Source organism: Misgurnus anguillicaudatus, chromosome 8 (genome assembly GCF_027580225.2).
Source record: "Misgurnus anguillicaudatus chromosome 8, ASM2758022v2, whole genome shotgun sequence".
NCBI lineage: Eukaryota > Metazoa > Chordata > Actinopteri > Cypriniformes > Cobitidae > Misgurnus > Misgurnus anguillicaudatus.
Window position 1 is genome coordinate 3,327,253 of NC_073344.2, and position 27,291 is coordinate 3,354,543.

At 36.5% G+C, this 27,291-nt stretch overlaps 1 protein-coding gene and 1 long non-coding RNA gene across 6 annotated transcripts; both read right to left on the reverse strand.

Annotated features, from left to right (window-relative positions):
* Window positions 1-684: 684 nt before the first annotated feature.
* LOC129450906 (uncharacterized) lies at window positions 685-11,603 on the reverse strand. Of its 2 annotated transcripts, none has more exons than XM_073870113.1 (4): window positions 11,103-11,603; window positions 10,353-10,458; window positions 2,109-2,294; window positions 685-1,640 (listed from the first exon to the last, which is right to left on the reverse strand). In XM_073870113.1, exons 1-4 carry the CDS (start codon window positions 11,201-11,203, stop codon window positions 1,569-1,571), a joined length of 465 nt encoding a protein of 154 aa, XP_073726214.1. In that variant the 5' UTR covers window positions 11,204-11,603; the 3' UTR covers window positions 685-1,568. The 2 variants fall into 2 exon arrangements, with proteins under 2 accessions (XP_073726214.1, XP_073726213.1); XM_073870112.1 differs by lacking the exon at window positions 11,103-11,603 and adding an exon at window positions 10,593-11,086.
* On the reverse strand, window positions 3,044-9,379 carry LOC129450909 (uncharacterized). Of its 4 annotated transcripts, XR_012370693.1 has the most exons (7): window positions 8,306-9,379; window positions 7,243-8,151; window positions 7,000-7,020; window positions 6,706-6,772; window positions 6,442-6,511; window positions 4,601-4,771; window positions 3,044-4,106 (listed from the first exon to the last, which is right to left on the reverse strand). It is a non-coding gene; the product is annotated as an uncharacterized lncRNA (long non-coding RNA). The 4 variants fall into 4 exon arrangements; XR_008646483.2 differs by lacking the exons at window positions 7,243-8,151; window positions 8,306-9,379 and having other exon boundaries at window positions 3,056-4,106; window positions 7,000-7,221; XR_012370692.1 differs by lacking the exons at window positions 7,000-7,020; window positions 7,243-8,151; window positions 8,306-9,379 and having other exon boundaries at window positions 3,057-3,731; window positions 3,910-4,106; window positions 6,442-6,987.
* Window positions 11,604-27,291: the final 15,688 nt, after the last annotated feature.

A 27,291-nucleotide genomic window follows, 5' to 3' on the forward strand; every position in this document is an offset into this window, starting at 1 on the left:
GCAAGGCGCGACGCACTGCCTTTTTTTTTTAAAAAGAGCAGTGCGACGCGGCTTTTCATATTGCTAATCAACCACCGAGTCAGCTGTCTTGTCAATCAAATATTGAAGCGTGAGCGCTCTTTTGCTGTTAACTGTCATATTAGCAGAAACTTTAAAAAGAGGACGCTTGCTCTGACCTTGTTTGAGGGTGAGAGGTGCACAAACACGCAGGAGAGAGTGAGCGAGTGGAGTCCGGTTCTTCAAAGCAACTGTAAACTTCCCTCACCACAACGTAAGGCCCGCATCTCCCCTCATTCGATTGGACAATGGAAAGACACGAATGACGTCGGGCGCTTCTCCGCTCTCAGCGCTCCTTCAAAAACGCGTGCGCGGCAGGCGGCAAAAAACGAGTCGTGTCTGTCTGCGTCCTGCAAGACTGAAGCCGTCAGTTGTAGTAGGCGTGTTGTAGTAGTAGGAGGCGTGTCTTGTACTTTTCTAAATCGCGGTCCACCACGCGAGATCGTCGTCGAAGTCAGAAGCACATCAACAACGAAAAGCATTTTAATGGTAAATTTCGTTTTCTTAATGCAGATTCATTCAGTATTGTGTAATTAAAGAGGCAATTAAAACAGTGTCGGTACATTGTGCATATTTATGCATAAAACGAATGGGTGGAGTGTTTTTGAACTGGGATTCTGCTGGTTGATTTAAAGCAATACATTTATTAATTCCTTGTAATAATAAAATCTATATATTTATTCTTCCAGGGATTAATAATAAGTGAAAGTGATGAAGATGGCGTTTCCAATCAGATATTTAAATCAACAAAAGAAAATGAGACTAAGCCAGGGGTATTATTATATTTAACAATAAATTAAAGAAGTGCCTTATGAGTCTATTTTTTACGTTGTTCTTTGTATATTTACAAATCAAACCGGTATGAGATACAAACACAGCACACAGTCAATTGTACATTATAAACATGCATAAACATTATAAGCTTACATACTACACAGTGTTTAAACACACACGTAAACATTGCAAATTAATTATTGTAAATCAATGCGTTACAACAACCTCCTTTCCTATGTCCCCGTTTTAATAATAAACACCTTTAACAAAAAGACAGCAGATTAATAATTCATTTTTTATTTAAGACGTTTCTCATTTAACACATTCATTTAAGACGTTTCTCATTTAACACATTTCTCATTGAACACATTCATGTAACACATTTCTCACGTAACATTCATTTAAGACGTTTCTCATGTAACACATTTCTCATTGAACACATTCATGTAACATTTCTCATATAACACATTCATTTTAGACGTTTCTCATGTAACACATTTCTCATATAACACAGTCATTTAAGATGCTTTAACAAGCCACAATGGACTTTAATCGTTGTATTTTCAATTTTTTGAAAAAACAATTCCATGTCCTCAAAATACTCAAAATTAAAAACGAACGGATCCATAATTTCATGCTTTTCATCAGCATTTAAGGTGTCACCATTAAAAATGAAATTCTCCAGTGACTCTACAGCCTCGCTGTCTTCCATGCCAAGGAACCGTGGCACCTGGACCTCACCTTTTGAAGAGGTTCTGTTCCTTCAGCTGTGCTACCAAATTGCTCGCTTCCTGCATGTCTTCAATATTCTGCATGAGGTAAAAAACAATGAATTAAAATAAATATTACTGATGATAGAAACAAGATAAGAAAAATCTCACTAACAGGAGGATAGTTATGAGAAAGCCTTCACATGTCATGTATTCATTGGCATTAATTTGTGACCATTTTGCATTTATAATAACATTTACCAGTTGGCCACACCACCACCTTTCATACTAAATATTGCTTTTCCATAAAAGTAGTTTTTGTACTAAACTTCAATAACTCTGGAAGATCTATGTGTCATACTAACAAAGAAATAGTCTGGCTAAAATCAGAAGTGGAACATCACGGTCATGACTACATTTTTGCAGAGCACATTCAGAATTGGGTCAACATTCTGTTTACAATAACTAGATCTAAAGTTTGACAAAATTCACTGTATGTCCTTTTATACTATTACCATTACTAATTCTTTGTGCTATTTGCCAGTCTTAAATAGTAAAATATGTTACCATTGTTTTCACTGGTGGCTCCTCTTCTTCCTCCACTCTCAAAGCCTGAAACAGACAACACAAACTTATTTGCATTTTGTGATGCTTTTGCAGTAGAAAACTTATTTGATGATAAAGAAAAGTGACCTTGGGGTCATCTACCGAAATTACAGGAAGCCTCTGTCCTTGCTCTTCCACACTCAAGGCCTGATAGAATAAAAAGGAAGAGATACAACAGGTATGTTTATGTTTCTTGTGAATTGTACTTTGTACAATAGTTTCAGATTCAAGGGAATACAATACAGAAGATGGGACGAATATACAAAGAATGGAGGTGGGCTTACTGAGGATGGGCAGAGCTGTTGTGGCAGGGGGTAAGTGTACTGTGTATGTTGTGAGGGTGGCCTTACTTAGCCCGATATGACCATCCGCTTTCACTACACTGTAAAAAATTTCCTGTAGAATTTACAGTAACTTACTGGCAGCTGGTTGCCAGCAACTTACTGTAAATTAACATACAGTAAAAATACTGTATACAATTTTACAGTACTATTTAAAGTACTGTATGCATTTTTACAGTACTATTTAAAATACCGTATACCGTTTTACAGTACTATTTAAAATACTGTATACCGTTTTACAGTACTATTTAAAATACTGTAAACAAATTTACAGTACTATTTAAAATACTGTATACATTTTACAGTATTGTTTAACATGCTGTAACTGTATTTACAGTATTTTATATTTTCTACTGTAAAATATACAATAATTTTATACTACAATGTATATATTACAATGTGTATTTTACCGTAAAATTGCCTGTGATTCATTTTCCCATTTCTATTTACTACAAAACTGCACAAAATTTAAATGGAGGTGTTAAAACAGCTCTAATTAAATAACAAAAATAAGCAATGACAACATGTTTTTAAAATTTCTTTTAGTTTTTCAAATACATGAAATCAGATTTTCATATTTTTTGCATACTGAACTTTCAGCTTGCATCACAAACTGTTTTTCTTAAACCTGCAATAACATTTACTCATAGATATCATATTACAGAATTTTAAATCAAGTCATGAACTAACTCAGTCATAATAACAATGTTCAAATACAAAATACTTTCCTGAGTAAAATACAAAACATTTACACACACATATCACAGCATCAATTCATGAACAATACATTCAAATGCAGTCATAAGCAATGTCAAAAACTTATACATTCAAAATATTATTCTGAGTAAATTGTAATTTCTTGCAGCAACAGCTTTTTCAAAGCCAATGTAACATTTACTCACTGTTTCATTTCACAGTATTATCAAATAATACTAGTACAAATTCAGTTATAACTATAGACGGTTTCAGCAGTAACATCATAAACAAGCGGCTGTCGCGGTTCGCATGAACTTCCGATAAACTCCGCTAAGAATAAAAAACAACAAAGTTCTTTAAACGCATTTTATTTATATAACAAGCAAAAAAACAACACATAGATTAGCTCGGAAACCAAAACATTTGTTATTTTCAACGAGGCTTTTGTTCAAGAGATCAGTTTAGCAACTAGTCAGACCATTAAAAAAGCGAAACCGGAAGTAAGGATCGGATCCAGACGTGTGTCATGTGCGTCCGATGAAACCGTCTATAAGAATAATTAAAAAAAAAAACGTAACAAAACCTCTCCTGCATAGACTTATTTTGCTTTTTGAAGCAACAGTAGTAACATGTATACACTGGAGTTTCATATTACAATATTATAAATCAGTGCATGAACAAATTAACTAAAAGAAACCTTTAAGAAAAAAAAGAACTTCACAAACCTCTGGTGAGTTGAGTAGAATGTATTTGCTTTAGTTGCTTAATAGTTTTGCTTAATTCATAAAGTCCTTAATAAAGGTGGATATATACATGATGGTTCAGGCCAGAGTTCTTCCTTTGCACCATCTTCCCACTTCTTTTGCTCACCTGGAAGTTAGAGGAGCACTTGCTGTTGTCGGGGCTGATCCTCACAATAAATCTTTACATAAAATAAAGAATTAATTAGATAATTTGATGTGTAAGAGAGGGACACTCCACTTTTTTTTTTAAATAGTGCCATTCCTAAACGTTGCTATACGATAATATCCTCATATTGCTCAGGCCCACTGTAATTACCACAAAGGACCAGCAGTTGCTAATAGATGACAAGACTTTGCCACTTCCTGAAATCTAAAATCATATATAAAAGCCCTTATGTCCTTCCTAACCTGTATGCACTTTCTTTAGTGGAAAACAAAAGATGATATTTTGAAGAATGATTGTTACCAAACAGCTTTGTTGATGGGAGTCAACAAACCAATGAAAGTCAATGAACTAAACATGTTTGGTAAACAACATTTTTCAAAATATCTTCTTTTGTGTTCCTCTGAAGAAAGAGCATAAAGGTTAGGAGGAAGGACATAAATGTAAGTAAATGATGAGTCTTTCTTCAATATTTACCAAATGTTATAGCATACCGAAAGATGTACTTACCTCTGAATAAACTCCAAAGTAGTGGCTGCTTGCACATGGTACTTGATGTTGAGCACGTAGTAGCAACCAAAGTGAACAGCAAATGCTGAAGAAATGGTAGGTCAATCGCAGGAAATCGGACTTAGCCTTCAATCGGCAGCATCCATTTTTTGTTTTGTAGATCTGGATCCTCTGAAAATAATTAATTAATAATAGCGTTTGTTATTTGATTTTGGTGTAAGTAACAACATTTAGATGTTAGAGCTTTTCTCAATAATTTGAAATCTATCATTTTAAAGTGATAGTTCATATGTCCCCAAAATTCTGTCATCATTTACTTACCCTTGTATTGTTTTAAGCCTGTATGAGTTGATTCTGTTGTATTTATTAGTACACAAAAGAAGACATGTTAATAATTGATGGTAAGCACAGTTGATGGTACACTCTAAAAAAACAAACGGTGCTATATAGAACCAAAACTGTTGATTTGAATCGTAACCATAGAAGAACTGTTTTTAGTGCCATATAGCACCGGTGAAGCACCGGTGGGGCACCTGTGTGGAGCCGTGTAGGGGCCATGTGGAACCACTATAGCACCACATTTGGTTCTGCGTGGCACTATGTGGTTCTGCACAGGTGCTTCACCGGTGCTGTATGGCACTGGAAACGGTTCTTCTGTGATTACGAGCAAAGAACCACTTTTGGTGCTATATAGCACCGTTTGTTTTTAAAGTGTACCCACTGACTTCCATAGTAAGAAAAACAAATACTGTGGAGGTCAAGGGGTATTGTCAACTATTAGATTACCATCATTTATCAAAATATTATCTTCGCTCAAGAAATTTAACTCATGCAGGTTAAGAACAACACAAGAATAAGGAAATGAGTACAGAACACAATTTTGGGGTGGGGGCCTACCTAAAAAGGCCAATCATCATTTCATTACTCTTGATATTCAAAACTCAAGAAGAATGCTAAAATTTAAGCATAATGCTTAACATTAACAAATCATTAAAGGGATAGTTCGGCCAAAAAATGATATTAATCCCATGATTTACTTACCCCCAAGCTGTCCGAGATGCATATGTTCATCGTTTTTTAGACAAACACATTTTCAGATATTTTAGAATATGTTTTAGAACTTTCAGTTAATTAAATGTGAAGTTACGGGGTCCACGTCCTTCAAGTCCAAAAAATGTGCGTCCATCCTTCACAAAATATATCCAAGTGGCTCCAGGATGATAAACAAAGGTCTTCTGAGGGTACTTTGTGTGGTGCTGTTGTAGAAATATCCATATTTAAAACTATATTAACAAAAATAACTACCTTCCGGTAGCGCCGCCATCTTAGACTCCTCTGTATTCAGGAGAGAGTATTAGTGTAGTGTACGCACTTTTCTTAGTGACGTATGACAAATTCAGAGGGCGGGGGCACAGAGCAGCAGCAGAGTAACCTCCGTAAGTTGCGTAAAGCTCTGATCTTGAATGCGGACCCGACTAAGATGGCGGCGTTACCGGAAGGTAGTTATTTTTGTTAATAAAATAGATACTTCTACAACAACACCGCGCAGATTACCCTCAGAAGACCTTTGTTTATCATCCTTGAGCCGTTTGGATTATTTTGTGAAGGATGGATGCACATTTTTTGCACTTGAAGGACGTGGATGTAACTTCACATTTAATTAACTGAAAGATCTAAAATTTTTTCTAAAATGTCTGAGGGTGTGTTTGTCTGAGGACCGATGGACGTGTGCATCTCGGACGGCTTGGGGGTGGGTGGATTATGGGATTAATATCATTTTTTGGCCCAACTATCCCTTTAATCTTTTTAATGTTCCCAAAGTATGTGTTAAAGAATCTTACCAAGCATGATCAGCCGTGGAGTGGAAGCAAGGGAAAGCGTGGTCTCTACATCTGCCGTCGTTGTTGTGACCTGCACACGCACACACACGCACGCACACACACACACTTTTTGTTACTGGCAGTTATATCAATTTAATTCAACGACCCATCGTCAATTATTCCTTGTTAGATGTGCATGTTAGAGAGAAACTGAGAGACTGACTTCAAAATAGCGTTAAACACAAAAGCTCAGTTTGTCGCCTAGCATTTCAGATGAACACTCACCTGTACCAAACGCAGTCAAACAAGAAAAAGAGAACCGTTTATGTTAATATGTTGATGGTGAAATGTTCTAAAAAGGGGAAGAAAATAATTAAATATGATTATATGCACAGAAAGTTGCGTTTTCTTCAGTCTTAAACGAGTTTCTACCTCAAAGCTCTCTAACTATCTTGTTCACAACAGTGAGGTAAATTACCGTCAACTGCGTGTTGTTAAGTGTTTAAAAAAAGTGTTTCAAATTAATGAACTAAACCAAAAATATTAAATATGGTAAGAAATCACAAGAAGATTACTTACCTTTGCAGATGGTGAAATGTTCTAAAAAGGAAAAGAAATAAATATGATAACTTGCACCGAAAGTTTTGTTGAGTCTTAAAAAGAGTTTTCACAACAAAGCTCTCTCCCTATCTGTTTAGTCACAACAGTCCTAACGTGTGAGGTAAATTACCGTTAACTGCGTGTTGTTAAGTGTTTCAAATTAATTAACCAAATAAAAAATTAAATATGTTAAGAAATCACAGGATTACTCATTTTACTTACCAGCTGTTTAACTCTATATGGGGAGGCTGCAGACCTGGAGCCGGTGGGTCTGCGCCCCTGGCGGTTTTGCGCCCCTGGCAGTTTTGCGCCCCTTTTGCTCCTCGTGCGTTCAGTAGGGGGAGAGGGAAATACAACTACGATACTAGCCTATTTAAACAACCGTTTATGAGCACTATTGATTAATATTACACATTTAAACGAAAATTGGATAAACTTACAGTGTACACTGCAGTCTGCACACTACGGAAAAATCCATATAGTCCAGGTCTGGTCATCTTGGTTTTTATTATTGGAGATAAAAATAAGGATCATTTGTTTAAATAATTTTGCATCATGATACGAGTGTATATTAGCGTGTTTTCCTGTGGCATTTGAAATCGATTGAACCCGGAAGCGGCGCATGATGACGTCACACTTAACTTTATATTTATTTATAAACTGTTTTTATATACAAGAGACTGGCTGATATGATGTTGTGATTTTATGGAATGGAGCTTTATTTGTCATTGTACAAGTACAACGAAATTACAGCCATCAACCTGTCCATACATACAATACATAAAAAACAATGGGGGGTAGACAGTGGGGGTATATTAAGTTACATTTAGATTTTAACCATATTTAGGCCATTAGACATAAACTGTGTAATCATATGGATCCTAAATGCTGTACAATTCACAATAGGTCGTCATACAGCTACAAAACATGTCCTACATAGCATTTTATGAAGACAAACACAATGTAACTTTTCTAAAATTCCAAGGATCATTTAAAAGAAAGAGACAATATGGTTCACAAAAATTTTTATTAACACCATGACTTGGTTATTTACTCCTGTAGATGACTCTCCTATGGTTTGCCACTCTTCTTTGAATGTTTTTTATCCTGCTATCAAAGTGCTCTCGCTCACTAATAAAAAATAAATAAATCAAAGGTTGAATAGTGTTAGAAACAATGGTTACTTATAATTAATGGCAGTATATCGCATCAATCGTTTATAAATAATAAATGTACCATTATAATACAATCAACAACAATAACTTCAGCAGATTATTTAACATACCTTAATTAGTATCGCTTCAAGAAGGTCTGCTGCTATCATACGGTCTGCTGTTTTGATATATGACTAGGCTCATATAATAATATACAGCCTCCCCCTGCTGGACGCACGAGGAACAACAGGGGCGTAAAACTGTCAGGGGCGTAAAACTGTCAGGGGCGTAGATCTACCGGCTCCAGGTCTGCAGCCTCCCCCTACTCGTTTAACTTGCAACCATTGTCCTGTGTTCTTTTTTCCTTCGGGCGGGGATATCCGTGCCTTTCTGTAAAGTGTCAGGGTTTCGCGCTCATTTTTTTACTGTATTTCGATTTACTGATGGCTGGTCATAGTGCAAAAGAGCGCACTGTACCTTGGCCATACGCACACAAAAATATAACAGCGTGTAAGGTCCGCGTTCAGTCATGACTCTTCTCAAAAAATAATGTGACATACAAAACTATAACATTGATTCATGATAACATTAAAAACGTTTACTTTACATGTAATAAATAACCGGATAATCTTTTGCAAGTGAGCTGCGGGTTTGTGTACAGGCACGTGATCAGCACAGACGTGATTACATCCAGGGCTGTGTCTCAATTCGTTCCCTATAGCTCCCGAGGTGGGGAATCATTATATCGTGTAGTATGCGGGTTCGGCCACTGTCAAGGACCCTCACTTTATATTGGAACACTGTTTCGGTTTCCTGTGTCGTGGCTGCTTACACGCGTTGAGAAAATTCACAGCTGGTATTCATCACTCATCAACAACCGGCAAAACCTATCTCTAATTTTTAAACACTTACATTTGTAAATTAATTGGAATATACAAAGCTTTAATGAAGATGATTATATTGTGTTTTGGTAAATAAATCAGCTCTACTTGCACTAATTTAGTTGTTTGATTGTTTTTAGGACTTTGTTTAAGTCTTCTGAATTTTACTTTACATTTTAAATCAATATTTAAATACAATAATATTACATTATTTGTATAAGATAGCTTTCTATATTGGATTGTAAGGCTTGACACTCAACATTAACTCAAAGTCCCCTTTAGGCTTAACTATGCAACGACACAAAACCATAATCAGAGAGTTAATCCCACAAAAAACAAATTATCACCAACTGCCATTAAAATACAGTATTTTTAATTAACTGTAAATTTTACAGTAAACAGAAAATACAGTATTTTACTGGCACAAATATTACATTTCCCACAATGCAACATCAAAATACAGCAACATACTGTATAACATGCCCTACGGTAAAATACAGTTCATATTACAGTAAAATACAGTGTAATTTACAGATATCGTTAACAGTGTACGTATATGGTGGAATTAAATTAAAGTCGAGCGGAGCCACTAGGCGGCGCAGCCTAGCTAGGTCTTGATGTTCTACATGCAAACTTAGTATAGTGTGTAGAAACTATTTTAATTCTATCCCTGGTATCATTTCTGGTTAATGGACCCATGTTGCAGCAGGCAGTTAAGTCAGTTTTTCCAGGAAGTAGCAAAGTACCATATTTTTCGGACTATAAGTCGCTCCGGAGTATAAGTCGCATTAGTCAAAAAATGCATCATGAAGAGGAAAAAATATATATAAGTCGCACTGGACTATAAGTCGCATTTATTTAGAATTTTTTTATTTTCGGCTGCATTTTTTAATAATTGCAGTTTGTAATCTGCAGAATAGGATTTTCTTTTTGGGGTCATTTTGTTAAATCTTTCTCAGTTGTCTTTCAGTTTACAGTTTCAATTGTTTTCAGTTAATTTATTCAGGAGTGTGCTAGAAGAGCAGCATAAAACGCCCTCTGGTGGCTGTAGACAGTAATATTTTATATTGGTTCATGTTAATTTTGGCATATAAGTCGCACCTGACTATAAGTCGCAGGACCAGCCAAACTATGAAAAAAAGTGTGACTTATAGTCTGGAAAATACGGTAAGCGCAGGTGTAACTATTAAAAGCCAATAATTTGTCTTGACAATGTTTACTTTTTCATCTAGCAAATGTACAAGCAACCATCATCTGTGTTTACGACCAAGCATTCTATGAAAAGCAAACCTATTACCTCAATCTCCTTTAACTTGCACTTCCTCAGATGCATAACAGGCTGCCGATGACCTTTTAGGAGATCCATGGACTCATTGGTCCAATGTGCAAAAAGCTTGTCGTGGCTAAATGAGGTAGTGGAGGGAAATAAGAGTGAAATACAAATATTATCAGAAATGCAATAACCTGAAGCATAAATCCTGCTATTAAGTGTTAAATCATTTGAGAATCTGTAAATGCCCTAATGTTCAATAAGTACTTGTCCAGTTGGAAGTTCTCCATCAACATGATACACAACCACCTCCTAAGGGCCATACCCTTATTGGAAAATAGGTGCATACTGTTAATTACAAATGTTCCAAAGTTCATGGTGAATTCAGTGACGTTGTGAGAAGGAAATCACACTATCTGAGAACCTAGGCTAGACTTTATATATCATGTCTGTTGCATGCATGTTGTGTAGAGTCGTAAAAGCAATCCTTTGTTCATTAACCCTAACAATACAGTGACTGTAAAGAGTAGAACAATATTCAATATGACCTTAAACATGACATATCCCACATGGAAAAAACATATATAAACATATATGTTTCAATATAGGTTTTGATATAGGTTTTACATATATGTGACATATATAAAATTGGCCGTTTTCCTATATTATATGTACATATGCACATATATGTTAACCTATATATTGGTAAAATTATTAAAATCTGTAGCTGCTAATAAATTAAACATAAATAAAGTTCCAACCAATGACAGTCTGCACCTGCAGGAGCCAGGATTCAAACCTCCAACCTTCCGATCAAAAAAACAAAATCCAATCCCATACGCCACAGTTGGGATTCGAACACCCAACCTTCCGATCATTAGACAACTCGCTCTACCACCTACGCTACTGTCACTGTTAAAGAACCTGGAACAGTAAGGCTGTGTTCACACGGTACCATAATACGGTTGCCCGTATTTGAGTCCTTAAGACGGTTCCGTTCATACGCAGTTCGGTTATTTACGGGTTTGACAACCGCATTATATAACCGACTTCACACCCGTAACTTTACGGGTTTCACAACCGTATTTACAGAGAAACTGTGCCGTGTGAACGGAATCGCACTGGACAACCAGTTGTCTGTCACGTCATTCGTTGCTCTTGTGTTAAGATAACGTTACAGTGCATGAAAATGACTGCAAACTACGCACCAGAATTGCTCCATAAGATTAATGTGATATTATATTACCTTCATAGACGCCACAGAACATATTGCATTACGCATAAAATTGCGTGCAGCCAATTAAGTGAGATATATAAAGTTTAAACTTTAAAAGTGGACGATTCATATAATGTTAACTGTATAATAAAAGGGATATAAAAATTAGCTGTTTATTTACTCACCTTTTATCTTCAGTAGAGCAATAAAGAAGATATTTTGCAAAAAAACCCATCTGTGATTCAAATAATGCAAGCAAAAGATGCGTCAGTTTGAGAGGTCAAAAAGCAGATATATCCAATACAAAAGTAATCTCCATGACTCCTGGTGACATTTTTTGCTGCTTGTGAAGCAAATCGGTCGGTTTTTGCAGGATATTGAACGTTATTTACAACATTATTAGCGTCCATACAGAACTGTTGCAACATATAAAGTGCCCTTTTTACACTCCCGCTCTTTAGGTGGCGCTAAGAGGCTGGTTTTGCCTGCGGTTGGTAAACCATACTCTCTGCGCCACCTACAGAGCGGGAGCGTAAGCGCACTTCCTATTTGGCTGCGTTAATGGTTTAAATAAAGTTCGATTTCTTGCCAAAACGGATCGATTTGCTTCATTATGATTTGCTTCATTATGCTTCATAAGTCATTATGATTACTTTTATATTGTATATATCTGCTTTGGTAAAACGTGCAGTTGCTGAAACTGATTTTATGTTCATTCATTTTGGAAATTAAAACTTTAATAAGGAACCACCCCTGTTTATTTTTCTCTGCACAATGGTAAGCCTTACACCAGCCAGCTGTTTTTGTTAATTACATAAATAAAGTTTGCCCATTGCATAAATAATACTTTTTTTAATATATTCGTCCATCACTATGGTTACAGGCGCCGCGTGTAACTAGAATACGGGTTTGAGGTCGGTTGCTCGTTCATACAGGCAGTGTTCTATTTGTGTCTTTAATTTGCTGTCTGAACAGGACACTTCCAGACTCACACCTGTAAGTAAATACGGTTGTCACTCCCGAAATTTTGTCGTGTGAACGCACCCTAAGAGTTTCGTTGCAAAACGAGAACCAGTTTTTTATTGTTCAGAAATCTCGATTTTTGGTTGTGCATTCCAATTAATATCAATTCAATTGCAGTTGGTTTGTTTTGATTTAAACCTTCATAACTTAAAAAGTACAGCTACGTATATAATATTATAAAGTCTAGCTTAGGTTCTCAGATACTGTGACTCCCTGCTCACAACGTCACTGAATTGACCATTAACTATATTGCTTGTAAAAACAAAACATTCATTCTTGTTAATTCACTTCTTTCGTACTTACCGACATCATCTTAACTTCCTCGCGTGATGCGTGATCTAGATTCTAGAAGTTTTACCGCGAAAGAGGCAGATCTCCTTCTTCTTCTTCTTTTTCTTTGAGCTTATTGGCGGCTCGCATTCTTAAAAGAGCATTACCGCCATCTACTGTGGGTAATGGATCGGAAAGATCTCTTCTTCTTCTTCTTGTACTGTTTATTTGCGGTTGACAAGCCAACTTATGGTGTATTACCGCCACCAACTGGACTGGAGTGTGGAGCATTATTTATGGCGCTTTTCCATTGCATAGTACCCCACGGTTTGGTTTGGTTTGGGTCGGGTCAGCTCACCTCACTTTGGCGTGGTTAGCTTTTCCATTGAGTTTAGTATCACTTCGCAGTGGGAGGAATTATAGGCGTGTCGTTATATTTGCGCTGCATACGGCTGTGACATCATACAAGAGAGAGCGTCCTTGTACATTCCCATACATTTATTTATTTATCAGTCCGCCACAAAATTAAAATTGGCCACCACAAATAGATGTTTACTTTGCACATCGCGTTTATAACTACCTCTGTCTCACATGTCAGTTTCTGTTCAAACACCCGTGGCGTCTGTCGACGGCGCTCCGCTGAGCCTCAATGAAGTTGCATTAAAGCATAAATAATACTGACGTGCACGTCGCGAATGTGCCGCCACAAAATTAAAATTGGCCACCACAAATAGAAGTTTACTTTGCACATCGCGTTTATAACTACCTCTGTCTCACATAACAGTTTCTGTTCAAACACCCGTGGCGTCTGTCGACGGCGCTCCGCTGAGCCTCAATGAAGTTGCATTAAAGCATAAATAATACTGACGTGCACGTCGCGAATGTGCCGCCACAAACTGCAAGTCTGGAAAAAACTTTTATGTGTTCCTGATTCACAACCTGTGGATGTTTTTAATCGCTAAAAGGGTGTTTGGAAACTTAAAACAGAGCACAGATGACCACATGTTTGCTCGAGACAGCGCAAGCTAGCAGCAAGCTTAAGCTAAAGCTAATATTTTACATAATAGGATGACGGCGCCGATGACGATTCTCTCAGACCAATCAGTGAACTACAGTGTTCACGTGTCACGTTTGGTATCAGCTCGGGTCGCTTGGAACCCCAACCGAGGTGGTACGAAAAAAAGTATCGGGTACTACGAAGTGATCCCAATGGAAAAGCTCGCAAAAGTGGGCTGACCCGACCCAAACTAAACCAAACCGTGGGGTACTATGCAATGGAAAAGCGCCAATAGAGAGGAGGACATTTATTAGAGAAAAAACAAAAAAAAAACATTAAGAAAAAACACATTTTAAATACACTAATTTTACTTAAACATTAAACCTTTGTCAATTGTTATATTCTACAGTCTAATCTTGTGTTTTTAAGGTACCTAATTAATTCCGTTTGCACTATGGATTTTCCTGTACAATTGAGTAAATCTGAAAGGATTACATTGCTGTTTCCAAAGTTTCTCATTTTATTTAATAAATCTTCTCTCTCCTTATTATATTTCCCACATTTCATTATTACATGCTCAACAGTCCCAGGCTCTTCTTCATCACAAAATTCACATAAACCTGTTTGATGTTTCCCTATTCTATGTAAATATTGATTTAATCCACAATGTCCAATTCGGAGTCGAGAAATAATAGTATCATCATTCCTCTTATTCCTAACCATTCTTCCTTTACCAACATGTCTTTGAATATTATAAAGGTGTCTGCCTTTTGTTTCCCCATCCCACATCTCTTGCCATTTGATGCTCATTAGTTCCCGAATTCTTCCTTTTACTTCGGTTTTACTTAGTGGAATTTTAAAATCAATATCCACATGCTCCAGAGCCTGTTTAGCTAATTTGTCCACCTTTTCATTGCCTTCTACACCTACATGTGCAGGTACCCAAAGAAATCTCAATATTATTCCCATATTTTGAATTCTATTGAGATACATTAGTATTTCATAGATTAAATCTTGTCTTGAGGCAGACTGTCCACTTTTTAAACTACTTAAAGCAGACAGTGAGTCTGAACAAATAACAGTCCTTGATGGTTGAGCTTCTTCCACCCATTGGACGGCTAGTAAGATAGCTATTAGTTCAGTAGTGAAAACTGAAGCAAAATCAGAAGTCCTTTTTAGGATATTTATTTGAAAACTTTGCACATATACTGCTGAAGCTGTACGTCCCGATATTGGATCCTTAGATCCATCTGTATACACTTGGATCATTGAAGAGTATACCTCATTCAGATACTGTTGTACAAAGCTTTCCACAGGAATAGACATTTCATTTTTAAATTGATGCAAATAAAGATCAACTATAGGCACAGGAAATAACCATGGAGGTACATTAGGCACAGTTACAGTTGGACTAACTTCAATTTGGATAATACCCAAATTTGTAGCATCCTTATTTACTATCCAACCAAAACTTCTGACATTATTTTTCCCATATTCCCAGCATTCCTTTAGTATATCCTTAACTGGGTGACTCTCTGAGTGGCCTTTTAAACTAACCCAATAACTCATTGTCAGCTGTAATCTTCGTATACACATGGGCATTTCTCCTACTTCTACTTGCAATGCTGATACTGGAGAGGATCGATAAGCCCCACAGCAGATTATTAGTGATTGAGCTTGCACTATTTTCTTAAGCAAGGATAAAGACTCAGATCCATTTATTTTACATCCATAATCCAACACTGATATTATCAGAGCTTATACGCTGCAAGGATTTTCGACTTGCGCCCCATTTGACTCCTGCCAAACACCTTAGAACATTATTACTTTTTTTACATTTATCTACCACTTTCTGAATATGTATTTTAAAGGTCAACCTAGAATCCATCCATAATCCCAAATACTTTACAACTTTAAAATAAAATTGTATGGGCAGGTATTAGAACAGGTTAATTTCTGGGATACGATTTCTTTTTGTGAAACATATTAGTTGAGTCTTGGATATTGACAACCGAAAACTCCACTTATTTGCCCATCTCTCCACTTCACTAACTGCAGTTTGTATACCTTGAGTTACGTGTGATATATTTCTACCCCTCTTCCATATTGCTCCATCATCTGCATAAAGGGATCTTCTTACATCCAAATTAATTTTTTGAAAGATGTCATTTATGATAAGTTTAAATTGTACAGGACTGCACACACTACCTTGAGGAGTACCATTGTCTATTTTATATATCTTGGAATATGATGATCCAACCCTTACCTGAACTGTTCTATCAAGCAAGAAATTTTTTATCCAATTAAACATTCTACCTTCTATCCCGAGTTGTTCTAATTTAATTAACAGCCCCTCTTTCCAGAGCATATCGTATGCTTTTTCAATATCACAAAATATACCAACTACTACTTCTCTGTTTATTTGTGCTTTTCTTATATCTGTTTCTAAACATAAGGCAGCATCTATTGTACTACGCCCTTTACGAAAACCATTCTGATAAGGTGAAATAATATCCTTCTTTTCAAGTATATAATTCAATCTATTCACAATTAACCGCTCCATTAACTTACACAGACAAGATGTCAACGCAATAGGTCTATAACTGGCAGCATCATGTTTATCCTTGCCTGGCTTTAATATAGGGACAATTACTCCATGTTTCCACGCTGCGGGGAGTTTTCCTATATTCCATATTTTATTAAACAAACCAAGTATTATATTCAAGGACATATCAGATAAATTTTGAATCATCACATAACAAATTTCATCTTTGCCTGGAGATGTTTGCTTAATTCCCCCCAAAACTCTTTTCAATTCATACAAAGAGAATTCCTTATCTATAGGGTTATTAGTAGGCATTTTATCCATCATAATATTAGGATGTTCCCTTCTTTTTAACTCTCTACTTTTCTTCATTTCTTCTGATAAATTATTGTTACTATGTACTTTAATAAACACCTCTGCTAGCATCTCAGCTTTTCCAACATTTGTCACAGCATTTCTATCCCCATTATTCAAAACAGGGAGATCAAAGTTTCTTTTAATCCCACCCATTTTTCTAATCATGCCCCAAATTTCACTGACATCTACTTTTCCCCCAATAGTGTCACAGTAGTTTCTCCAATAATTCCTTTTTGTAGCTCGAATCACCCTTCTCACATTTGCTTGTGCTTTCTTATACCGAATTAGATAATCAAATACATTATTTTTCTTAAGCTTTCTAAACGCCCTGTTCCTGTCTTTTATCGCTAAATCACAATCCTCTGTCCACCATGGTACGCACTTCTTTCTATTTATACCTTTACGTCTTCCAATAATCTCTTCAGTAGCATTGTACAATACTTCACATACATTTTTATTATACATTTCTACATCCTCTATTTCCTCATTAGATTGCATCTCTAACAATTTAATTCCACTAATATATTTAAATGCCTCCCAATTTGCTGATTTAAATTTCCACCTACATACCTTCTCCTCTATTACATCATTTATATCCATAATAACGTAGTGATCACTACCTACTGTAGTTTCATCCCAAACCTGCCATGTACATATTCCTGCTATACATTCTGATACTAACGTTAAATCTATAGATGAACATACACCCCTATTCACATCAATTCTGGTAGCCCTATCATCATTCATACACAGTCTAACATTTCTTCCACTATTCGCCCATTATGATCAGTAACTCCACTTCCCCACAGTGTACTATGTGCATTAAAATCTCCACACCATATCACTTTAGTGTGATCTCCTCCTATAATTTTGTCTAATATTTCACTAGTTAACCTATTGCAAGGATTATAAAAATTTATTACCTTAATACTCTGTTCTCTTAAGTATAACTCAACAGCAATTGATTCATATTCTTCATTTATCTCTATTATTCTATGAGGAATTTCATTTTGGATAAAAATAGCTACCCCACCACCAGTGCCTATTCTTCTATCCCTTCGAACCCCTACATATCCTTCTATTACAAAATCTAGGTGAGGTTTCAACCATGTCTCCTGTATACATAAAACCTGTGGTTTGCATTCTTTATCCTCTATAAACTTTTTAAACTCTTGCCCATTCGAAATTAAACTCCTTGCATTCCATTGAGCTACTATTAGCATTACTAGGATCCTCCATAACATGTTTGCGTATCTGATATTTGGCTCTTAAGTTTTTCATTCACATGTTCAAGGGTAATTCCCTCAACCTGCAGATGTTTTTCAGCTGCCTTAATTATGATTTTAATCCTCTCAGTTCTGCTTTCAGTTTGTGCTGCACAATTAATTACTTCAGCCAAAAAAGTCATGAACTCAACTTTTCCCATTTTTAAATAATCATCCTTTCCTTCATTTTCTACCACTGGTCTTGTATTCTGAGGCATCTGAGTCACTGGTCTGTTTTCCTGACTCGGTTCTGCTTGTTTTGCCTTCTTAACAGCCTCTGCATATGATATTCCCTCCTTCATCCTAATGTTCTGAACTTTCACAGCATTTTTATGCACCTTACATCCACCAAAGCCAGCACTGTGCTCCCCTCCACAGTTACAGCATTTTAGCTGTGTCCCTTGCTCACAATCTCCATACTCATGATTACCACCACATTTAGCACAACGCTGCTTTCCTCTACACACTGCTGCAACATGACCATATTTTTGACATTTATAGCATCTGATTGGAGGTGGAATATACGCTCTTACCATGTAGCTAACATATCCAATATACACTCGGTTTGGAAGTCTTTCCTCGTCAAAAACAAGCATTACAGAAAGGCTCTCAACTTTCTCATTATTCCGTACACACTTTAACCGCTTCACTTCAACCACCTTTGCTCCTACAATATTGCTCTTGATTGTATCAATAGATACTTCTGTCGGAATTCCAGAGATTACTCCTCTTAACCAAACCCTCTTAACCGGCAGAGTACAACTCACCGCTTCCCCCTGTATTGACTTAATACCTTGTGCAATTTTTTGCTGTTTGGCATTTTTACAGAAAATTAGTAGATTACCACTTCTCAAGTACTTGGCTCCCTCTATATCACCTACAGCTTTCTTCAAAGCTTTGGTAAGCTGAATTGGGTTACTCACATTTTTATTTTTAAATTTAATCATTACCTTAAATTCCTCCCTATTTGTCTGTGTTGAAGTCCTATCCTTATCGCTATCCGTTTCTGATTGCCTTCTAGATGTTTTCTTCCTTTTACGCTTAGAGGTTTTACTCCATTCTCCTACTCCACTACTCCCGCCACTAGCTTCATCCCCCATCTCTACCTCACTTCCGATACTACCGTCACTTCCTTCCATCAATGCGCCAGTCACAGTCCAGTGTTGCCAACCGCCCGCCTGCCTCTGAAAGATCTCTTCTTCTTCTTCTTCTTCTTCTAGGGTTTTATGGCGGTTGGCAAACCAACTTAAAAGGTGCATTCCCGCCACCTACTGGAAAGGAGTGTGAAGCGCATATTTGAAAGGAAGATTTAAACTTAACCTACTCTGTCAAAAAAAAAAAAAAAATTATAAATTTAAGAGTTTACACATAAGTGATTTTACATCCTATTAAATACTCCTGTTTCCTTTAAAAATATAATTAACTCGTGATATATTTTTGATTGCTTAGCACCTTTCCCTAGTAGAACTTGAAGTGTCATCTCATTAATCTCAATACTTCTTAAAGCTTGTCTTAACTTGAAACGCTCTCTTTCATAAGCTTCACATTCTATGAGCACATGTCCTACAGCTAATCCACATTTATCACAATTTCCATTGTCATGCTTACCAATTCTTTGAAGACATTTATTTAATAAACAATGTCCTAAACGCATTCTTGTGATTAATACATCCTCTTTCCTATTTCCGAATCTTCTTCTCACTGAACCAACTTCTCCTTGAATACCGTAAAAATGTCTACCTTTTATTTCTTCATTCCATTCCTTCTGCCAAATTTCCTGTATTTGTTTTGCTATTATCACTTTAATTTCTGTCTTACTTAATGCCACTTCAATATCCTTTTGAGGATGTTTTAATGCCTGCTTGGCCAAATTATAAGCCTCTTCATTTCCTTCCACCCCCATATGCGATGGAATCCATACAAAATTGACCAATAATCCATACTGTCGTGATCTGTAAAGACTCTGCATTACTTCAAAAATCATGTCCTGCCTTGCTGATGATGTTCCACTTGCCAAGCTATACAAAACTGAAAGAGAATCTGTACAAATCACTGTCCTTGTTGGTTGTATTTCTTCTATCCACTGTAGTGCTAGACATATTGCTATTATTTCTGCTGTGAATACAGAAATATGATCTGAAGTTCTTTTTGATATTCTGATATTAAAGAGTGGTATATATACTGCTACTGCTGTTTTCCCGGATTCTGGATCTTTTGAACCATCAGTATATATTTGTACTGCACTATAATAAGTTTGGTCTATGTATTGCTGTATATCTAGACTATTTAAGCCATCATTCTGCCTTTCTTTACTCAATTGAGTATCTATTAAAGGCATTGGGAAAAGCCAAGGGGGGGTTGCTGAACTATTTACAGTGGATGCAACATTTAATTCATTTAACCCCATCTTCTGAGCCTCCTCACTGGCCGTCCATCCAAAACTCGATATCTTTTTAATTCCATGTTCCCAACATTCCTGCAACACCATTTTAATTGGATGACGATCCGAATGTCCCTTAATACTTATCCAATATCTCATTTTTAACTTAAGTCTACGAATTTTTGAGGCATTTCCCCCATCTCTACTTGCACTGCCGGTATTGGAGAGGATCTAAAAGCTCCACAACAAATTCGCAAAGCCTGCGACTGAATTGTCTCTAGCTTTACAAGTTGAGCTTTAGATGCAGTACAATATACCATACTGCCGTAATCTATTGCCGATCTTATTGTGGCACAATAAACTGTCTTAAGGGACTGACAACATGCTCCCCAATCGATTTCTGAAAGATCTCGCGTGGTGGACTGCGATTTAAAAAAGTACAAGACACGCCTCCTAATACAAGACACGCCTACTACAACTGACGCCTCCGTCTTGCAGGACGCAGACAGATACTGTTGGAAAAAACCGCAAGGCGCTCGGCGCGCATAAACAGCGCGCAAACGTATGGAAGGCCAACAGGGCAAAAACATGTTAAAAATTATGGCGCTCGCTTTGTGTCAATTGGAGACGAGACTGACAAGCACGACAGATAACACACGTGTATACGTGCGTGTACATCTCCATTTGTTTTATATGGAGACGTACACGCAAATATCACGTCGCGTAAACACGTCAATAACGTGTAGCTGTTGATCTATACAGACGTCACGTTGGCGTCACGTTAGAAATCACCGTGTGGATTACGTCTGTATGTAGAAACGTCTAAAGGACATGCGTCTGCCATACGTCTGAAGAACGTGCGTCTGTCTGGCGCGTGAACCGGTCTATTTTTCATTATTGTCTTATACATTTACTGAGCACTTGCTATTAAATCAATGATGAATATCAGACAGGGGCACTTCAGATTTCATTGGCCAATTGTCATTAGAGATAATCATGTTTATTTTGGCAAAGTTTACGTAGGACTACATTTGATTATATCTAATGCTGAATTTCTGTACCATACATCATGTATCCCAATGCTAGACGTAACTTTGTTATTTAAGTGTACTGTCATGTATTGTCATACGATCTGCTGAGGGGAAAATAAAACAGCAGTATGCTAAAAAATTAAGATAAAGTGTTTTATTATTGTATTAAACTGTTGTATTAAAAGTGTTCTATTTTTTTATTGCTTCAACTAGGCTACTACTGAGGATGTAATGTCATTACATTTAAAACTATTTAAGATAAATGTACTATTTAATAGAGCTATAAACATCAAAGTATTTATAAGTCTAGCAGTTTATTAAATCTTAGCCTGACTACAATTTTTGCAACTACAATGTTGAGAGCATACAAAAATCTCACCCAAAGTCAGACAAAACAATTTACAGCTCGGATAAATACACAGAGGAGCAGTAATAGAGAAGCAACTGATGCATTTTGTTTATGGAAAAACAAACACTTGAAACTAAATTAAAACAAGAAATTACCACTAATTCATCTAACCAGTAGATGGCTGCAGAGGACCACTTGCATTATCACTTCCACTCCCTAAATCGACTAGAGTAGAGAAAATACTGACCCATAGAACAATTATGATTCATGCTTTCCTTTATCCCCCCCAAAATTATTTTCTTTAAAACACATTTGATAATCAATAAAAATTGATTTTGTTTGTTTAAATGTACGGTTGTTGATTGCAAACTGTACAGAAACTGTCGTCCACATTACATGGAACAGTTTCACATGACTGTATTTTTGTTTTGAGCAAAAAGGGGGGAACAATGTTTCACATGTTGTAACAATTTAGCAGATCTACATCAGATCTAAATTTCTCTACTTCTTAGTCTTGTTTAAATAGTCAGAATAAACTGACAATGTTATGTTGAAAGACGTAGTTATAACGCTCACCTTAAAAAATGTTTGCACTACTAGATGTTGTGTATTCAAAGGAAAATATTTCAGTCAATTTCATTGGCGGAGTTTTACGTTTATGACTGAGGGGCACCTACAGGCAAACAAAGGTACTGTAATACTTTGAGATTTGCAAGAGTGCGGTTTCATGATTTTCACGTAATTTAATTCATTTCAACCATCTTATTCTTAAGTGACTTAATCTACCTATTAAAATTAGACAAATAAAATATGAATTCTTATATTTCTATTTCATTAGCTCATACAAAATCCCCTTTGGCTCTGGTCTCTATTCATGTGTTTGTTTGTCCCAGTTTTGGCAAATAAGTCTTGATGTACTGATGAAGCCAGTCATTTTAAATCCAAAATATGCAAATTCAAGCACCTTTAAAAATACTGCACTGCACCTTTTTCACAGCATGTCAAAGCTCTAAATGTTATCCTAGGCTACAGTTTTCTTTGTGTTCACTGTATACTTTACTTTGTTGTCCCCCAGGGGAAATTTGTCTTGGGCCTCACAATCACTGCATTACAAACGTACACAGCTCATACATGGCAATTAGAAAACAACAGTTACACATACAACCCCCCCCCCACACACACACACACACACACAGTACACACATTACAACAAGGAACAATCCAGTCCAAAGCTCCATACTGCACTGTAAAATGTAATTAGTTGACCTTACTTAAAAAAAGTATGCAAACTCGTTGCCTCAAAAAAAGTAAGCAAAGTTAGCTTAAGATTAGTGATTTAGAAAATCTTGTTTATTTTAAGTGTGCAGTACTAATGTAGTAGTACCACTAACACGCTTTTTTTAAGTTCATGTAACTTTTTTCATTTAAACCCCACTTAGAATTACTGAATACCTACAACTTAATATTTTTAGTTCTGCTTACTCAAAGAAACCAATTTCCTTTAATCCGTCCTTGTTTTGTTGTTACGATCTAATAAACACATCACAAACATGTAATTTAAAAGAACACTCACTTGATTCAGCTACATTACATCATTTATTCAATGCACATTCACGTACATAACAGCAGCTAAACAAAGTTGTGGTTTATTTAAATGCAGACAGTTAAAATTTAACTTTTTTTACATTAAAAAATTGTATTCAGTTAAAAATTGCATTTTAAACTGAAAGTACAACAAATGCTTTTGTGTCCCAAAGTGAGCAGTGAAAGGATTAAAGCAACACAAACAAAAACATCACTCCTTGGGGTTTGTATTTGTACTACATTACAACTATAAAAAGCTTTCCTAAAACACAAATGTTAACAGTACAACCGCGGTAGGTTATTTTCTGACATTATTATCTAATACTAACACTTAATAAACAACTCTTAATAAAACATGGTGGCTCTGTTTCCAACATTAGCATACCTGCATAACATTACAGACTTTAATAGAATTTCTTTTTTTATTAAGATCAGAAGCAAATACAGTTGCATGAAAACATTAATAGCTACAAAGTGCTATCTGACAGCTCTTTATTGTTCTAACCCAGAAGACTGTTCTTCAGAGTCAACCGTTTTGGTGGGAGGTTTTTCTTTCCCAGTCCAAGCATCACAGTCGAGTCTGAATGAAGTTGAGTGTATTTGCCATGCATTTTGGGTAATCCAAATGCAATGCATATGTAAGCCCAAACAAAAGACTTGAGGCAAGTTCTTAACATTATCCATAACAATACCTCCCTCCAGAATGATGGCAGTGGAGATGGGCTGGAGGACCACTAAGCTTCGTGAGGACTATCTTCACTGACAACCGTCAGGACACCAACAGTGATGCGTTCTAGAGCCTTGTCTCTTGCTGCATCCTACAAAGACACAAATTCTTTAGCATTGCAATTTATGCTAGTCTAAAACATTCATTTTTATTTTTGTAATGTTATCAGAGAATATGGCTTTAAATACGTTTTCACATTGGATTGTAACAATAAAGCAAACAAAATATATTTGATTTGGTTAAACTACAGCTATGAAGATCCAATAAGGTCTATACATATTTGAACAGTAACACTGACTGTTCAACCTAGACTCCTAATCCTTAAATTTGAAATGAATGAATATGTATAACGTTTATTTGGAACATTTTATTTCTACTTACATCTCTCAAATTAGTTGTGTAGGTATTAGGGGTGTAACAATAAGCGTATTCATATTGAACCGTTCATTGGACCATTTTCCCTGCAACCAATATTTTTTTATTTTAAATATAGGCGCATCGCGAGTAGGGATGGACGATATGGCCAAAAATCCATATGTCGATATGCATTGTGGCCTCTTGCGGTATGTATTGCGATATGTTAATTTTAATAGGCTCGTTTCAGAACCGGTTATATAGACCCTTAGGAAAGCCAAACTGCTAAATGTATTTTTTTATACAAGTAAATCGTTTATTTGGCTCTGGTAATTTCTACCTACCGCGGGCTCTTCTACTAGAAAATGACAACAGCATCAGAAGCATACAAATCAGCACTACGCTGCCCCTCTCTCTCTCGTTTGCTTACGCATGCGCACACACACACACACACACCGTGGATCAGCTCCTGCGTGAAGGCAAGAATGCACATCCTGGTGAATTTTGGAAGTTAGACGACTGAGCTGCAGCAGCCTGGCATAAGAAGAAAGGCACAACAACTCAAAAGACTTGCGTGTTTCACAATTAAAGACGATAATGCCAATTTCGCACGTGGAGCAGCAGTTAACTTATGTGCGATCTACCGCTCTTGCGATCGACTGGTTTCAGCCACGTTTATTCAGAATGACAAATATGATGATGCGTTGCAGGTATAGTTTTATATTCATGCAGAACAAACTTTTTTTATGTGCAAGTACTTACAGAGCAGGTCTTGTAGAATTCACTGGAGTCGTCATGCCTTTGAGGACAAATGAGCGAAGTACTGTCACGTCTGGTGTCTAATGATACACAGAGAGAGAAAAGATAAGTTAACAGAGTAAAGTGCAAGGCACAAGCAGACAGGAAATAAAATAGGTTGGTCTGGATTGTCTCATTTAAAACCTGATGAACTATCATACAGATCAAAAGCAAAATGAACCTACTTACCAGCCAGTTCATGTGCTGCATCAGCTCCTTGAGTTTCTGGCCAACTCAGTCCTTAAGTTTCCCTTTTGGTTTTGAAAAGTTTGATGAAACGTGGGGAATACTGGTCCAAAGCCTCAAGTCTCCCTCAAGATTCTTACTGGCGATTCTATTAAACTCAGCAAACACCTGAAAAAGTAGAGAGGGGTATTAACATTCCAACAAGTGTTTGGATTTCTAGCCACACACTTTGAATTTGTTTTTGATTTACATCATTTTATTGGTTGAAAACAAAAATAGGTTACCTGTCTCTCTGTGAAAAGTGCTGGCCATCGTTTAACCATGTTCTGTACAGCAGGCCCTTGTTTTTTAGAATTTCTTGTCTGCATAGTGGGAATGATTGGTCCATCATTTGTGAAATGAGAGTGCCACATTTGGTTGTTTTTTCTTCATTTCTTCCACTAAAACACAAAGAAGTGAGATTATATGGGGATGATGGGAGACACCCACACAAATAAGCTCTGGTTAAAAAAATAATAATAATTTGGGTTAGTGTGTAAGGTAGATTTATAAAAATTCTCTCACATCTTCATGGACACAACAATGAATGTTTTAATATTTTCCTTGTAATAATGTATGATTAGCAAAAATGAAAATGCATCCGTGAAGATGAGGGAATCAAAGTGTATGCTTGTTGTGCACACACTACATTATGGCCAAGCATGCTCGCTTAAAATAACATCTGAATACCACAAGCAACGCTTAAAACAATTCCTCCACTGACTTTAGACATTGGGAACTGCAAAATAGCATCAGGGATTGTTTGCGCCAGAACACGCCTTATTTTTTTGCACTGAACAGCCCAGGGAGCACAAGTTCATTCCTAGTTTACTAACATGCGTCTGTGGAGGGAAAGTCCGCTGTGCATCGGGTGCAAGATAGGGCCGGCTGCATTATCAGACTTTAAATACCAGAGCTATAGGAAAAACGAAATCCTTGCAAAAATCTAATTATCAAGCTTTTCAACATTGAACTTCAAGACAAGTGAACAGAGCAGTACAAAAGGTAAATGACTCACTTATGTGGTTGGCATCTAGGATACTGTAGTCCTGGGTATGATGGACTGTCCACAGTATCTATAAAGACAGTTCAGAAATACCAATTACATCAAATATTTGAAATTCAACATATGCACAAAATATTCTGTATGATGAAATATACTATAATGATAAATTCATTTAGACACACAAGATATTTACTTTGAATTTTTTTAATTGATTCGCTTTTGTTGTAATCCAATTGCTCTGATGAAAGCATAACTTTTACTTTAACATGCAATAACAACAGTTATTAGTTGAAAATACCTTTTATTGCTGGGATTATGGAACGTGAGGAGGATTGATTACCATTCTGCTTGAGCCTGAAAGAGGACAGTTTAAAAAAATACAACAATTTAATACAACCAAAGTTCACCACAACTCACAAGTAACGTTACATGTGAAAACTAACATAGGCATATAACCCACCGACAGTTCCCCTTATTAAAATGTGCACATTATATACAAGATGACCTTGAATAATAATGTTAGCAACGGAGTATGCCAGCAAATACGTTACCTATCATAACAGGCTATGATAAACGGTGTACAAAAATTCAGACAGGGAGACACTATTGTCTGTAACATGTCTGATCTGGGTACTACACGTGGTAACCATGGAAACGGCAAAGTTACGAATATCGACCAGAGTTAAGTGCGAGTGTTAAATAAAATAACATTGTGGGGATATCCCCAATCATGTGTCGACACACGTGGTAATCTTAGGTGTGTTCGACTTCATGCGGCGCTGCGCAGACCGATCGGCGGCTGCCTTGAAGCAGTGCATTTTGGTTAGTACTTTTGTCCG

Coding starts and splice junctions, on each gene's coding strand:
- LOC129450906 (XM_073870112.1), bottom strand. CDS start 10,702: ATGAACTTTGGAACATTTGTAATTAACAGTATGCACCTATTTTCCAAT. Junction 10,459..10,592: donor GAGAACTTCCAACTGGACAA/GTACTTATTGAA, acceptor TACCTCATTTAG/CCACGACAAGCTTTTTGCAC. Junction 2,295..10,352: donor GCAAGTTAAAGGAGATTGAG/GTAATAGGTTTG, acceptor TTATTCTATCAG/GCCTTGAGTGTGGAAGAGCA.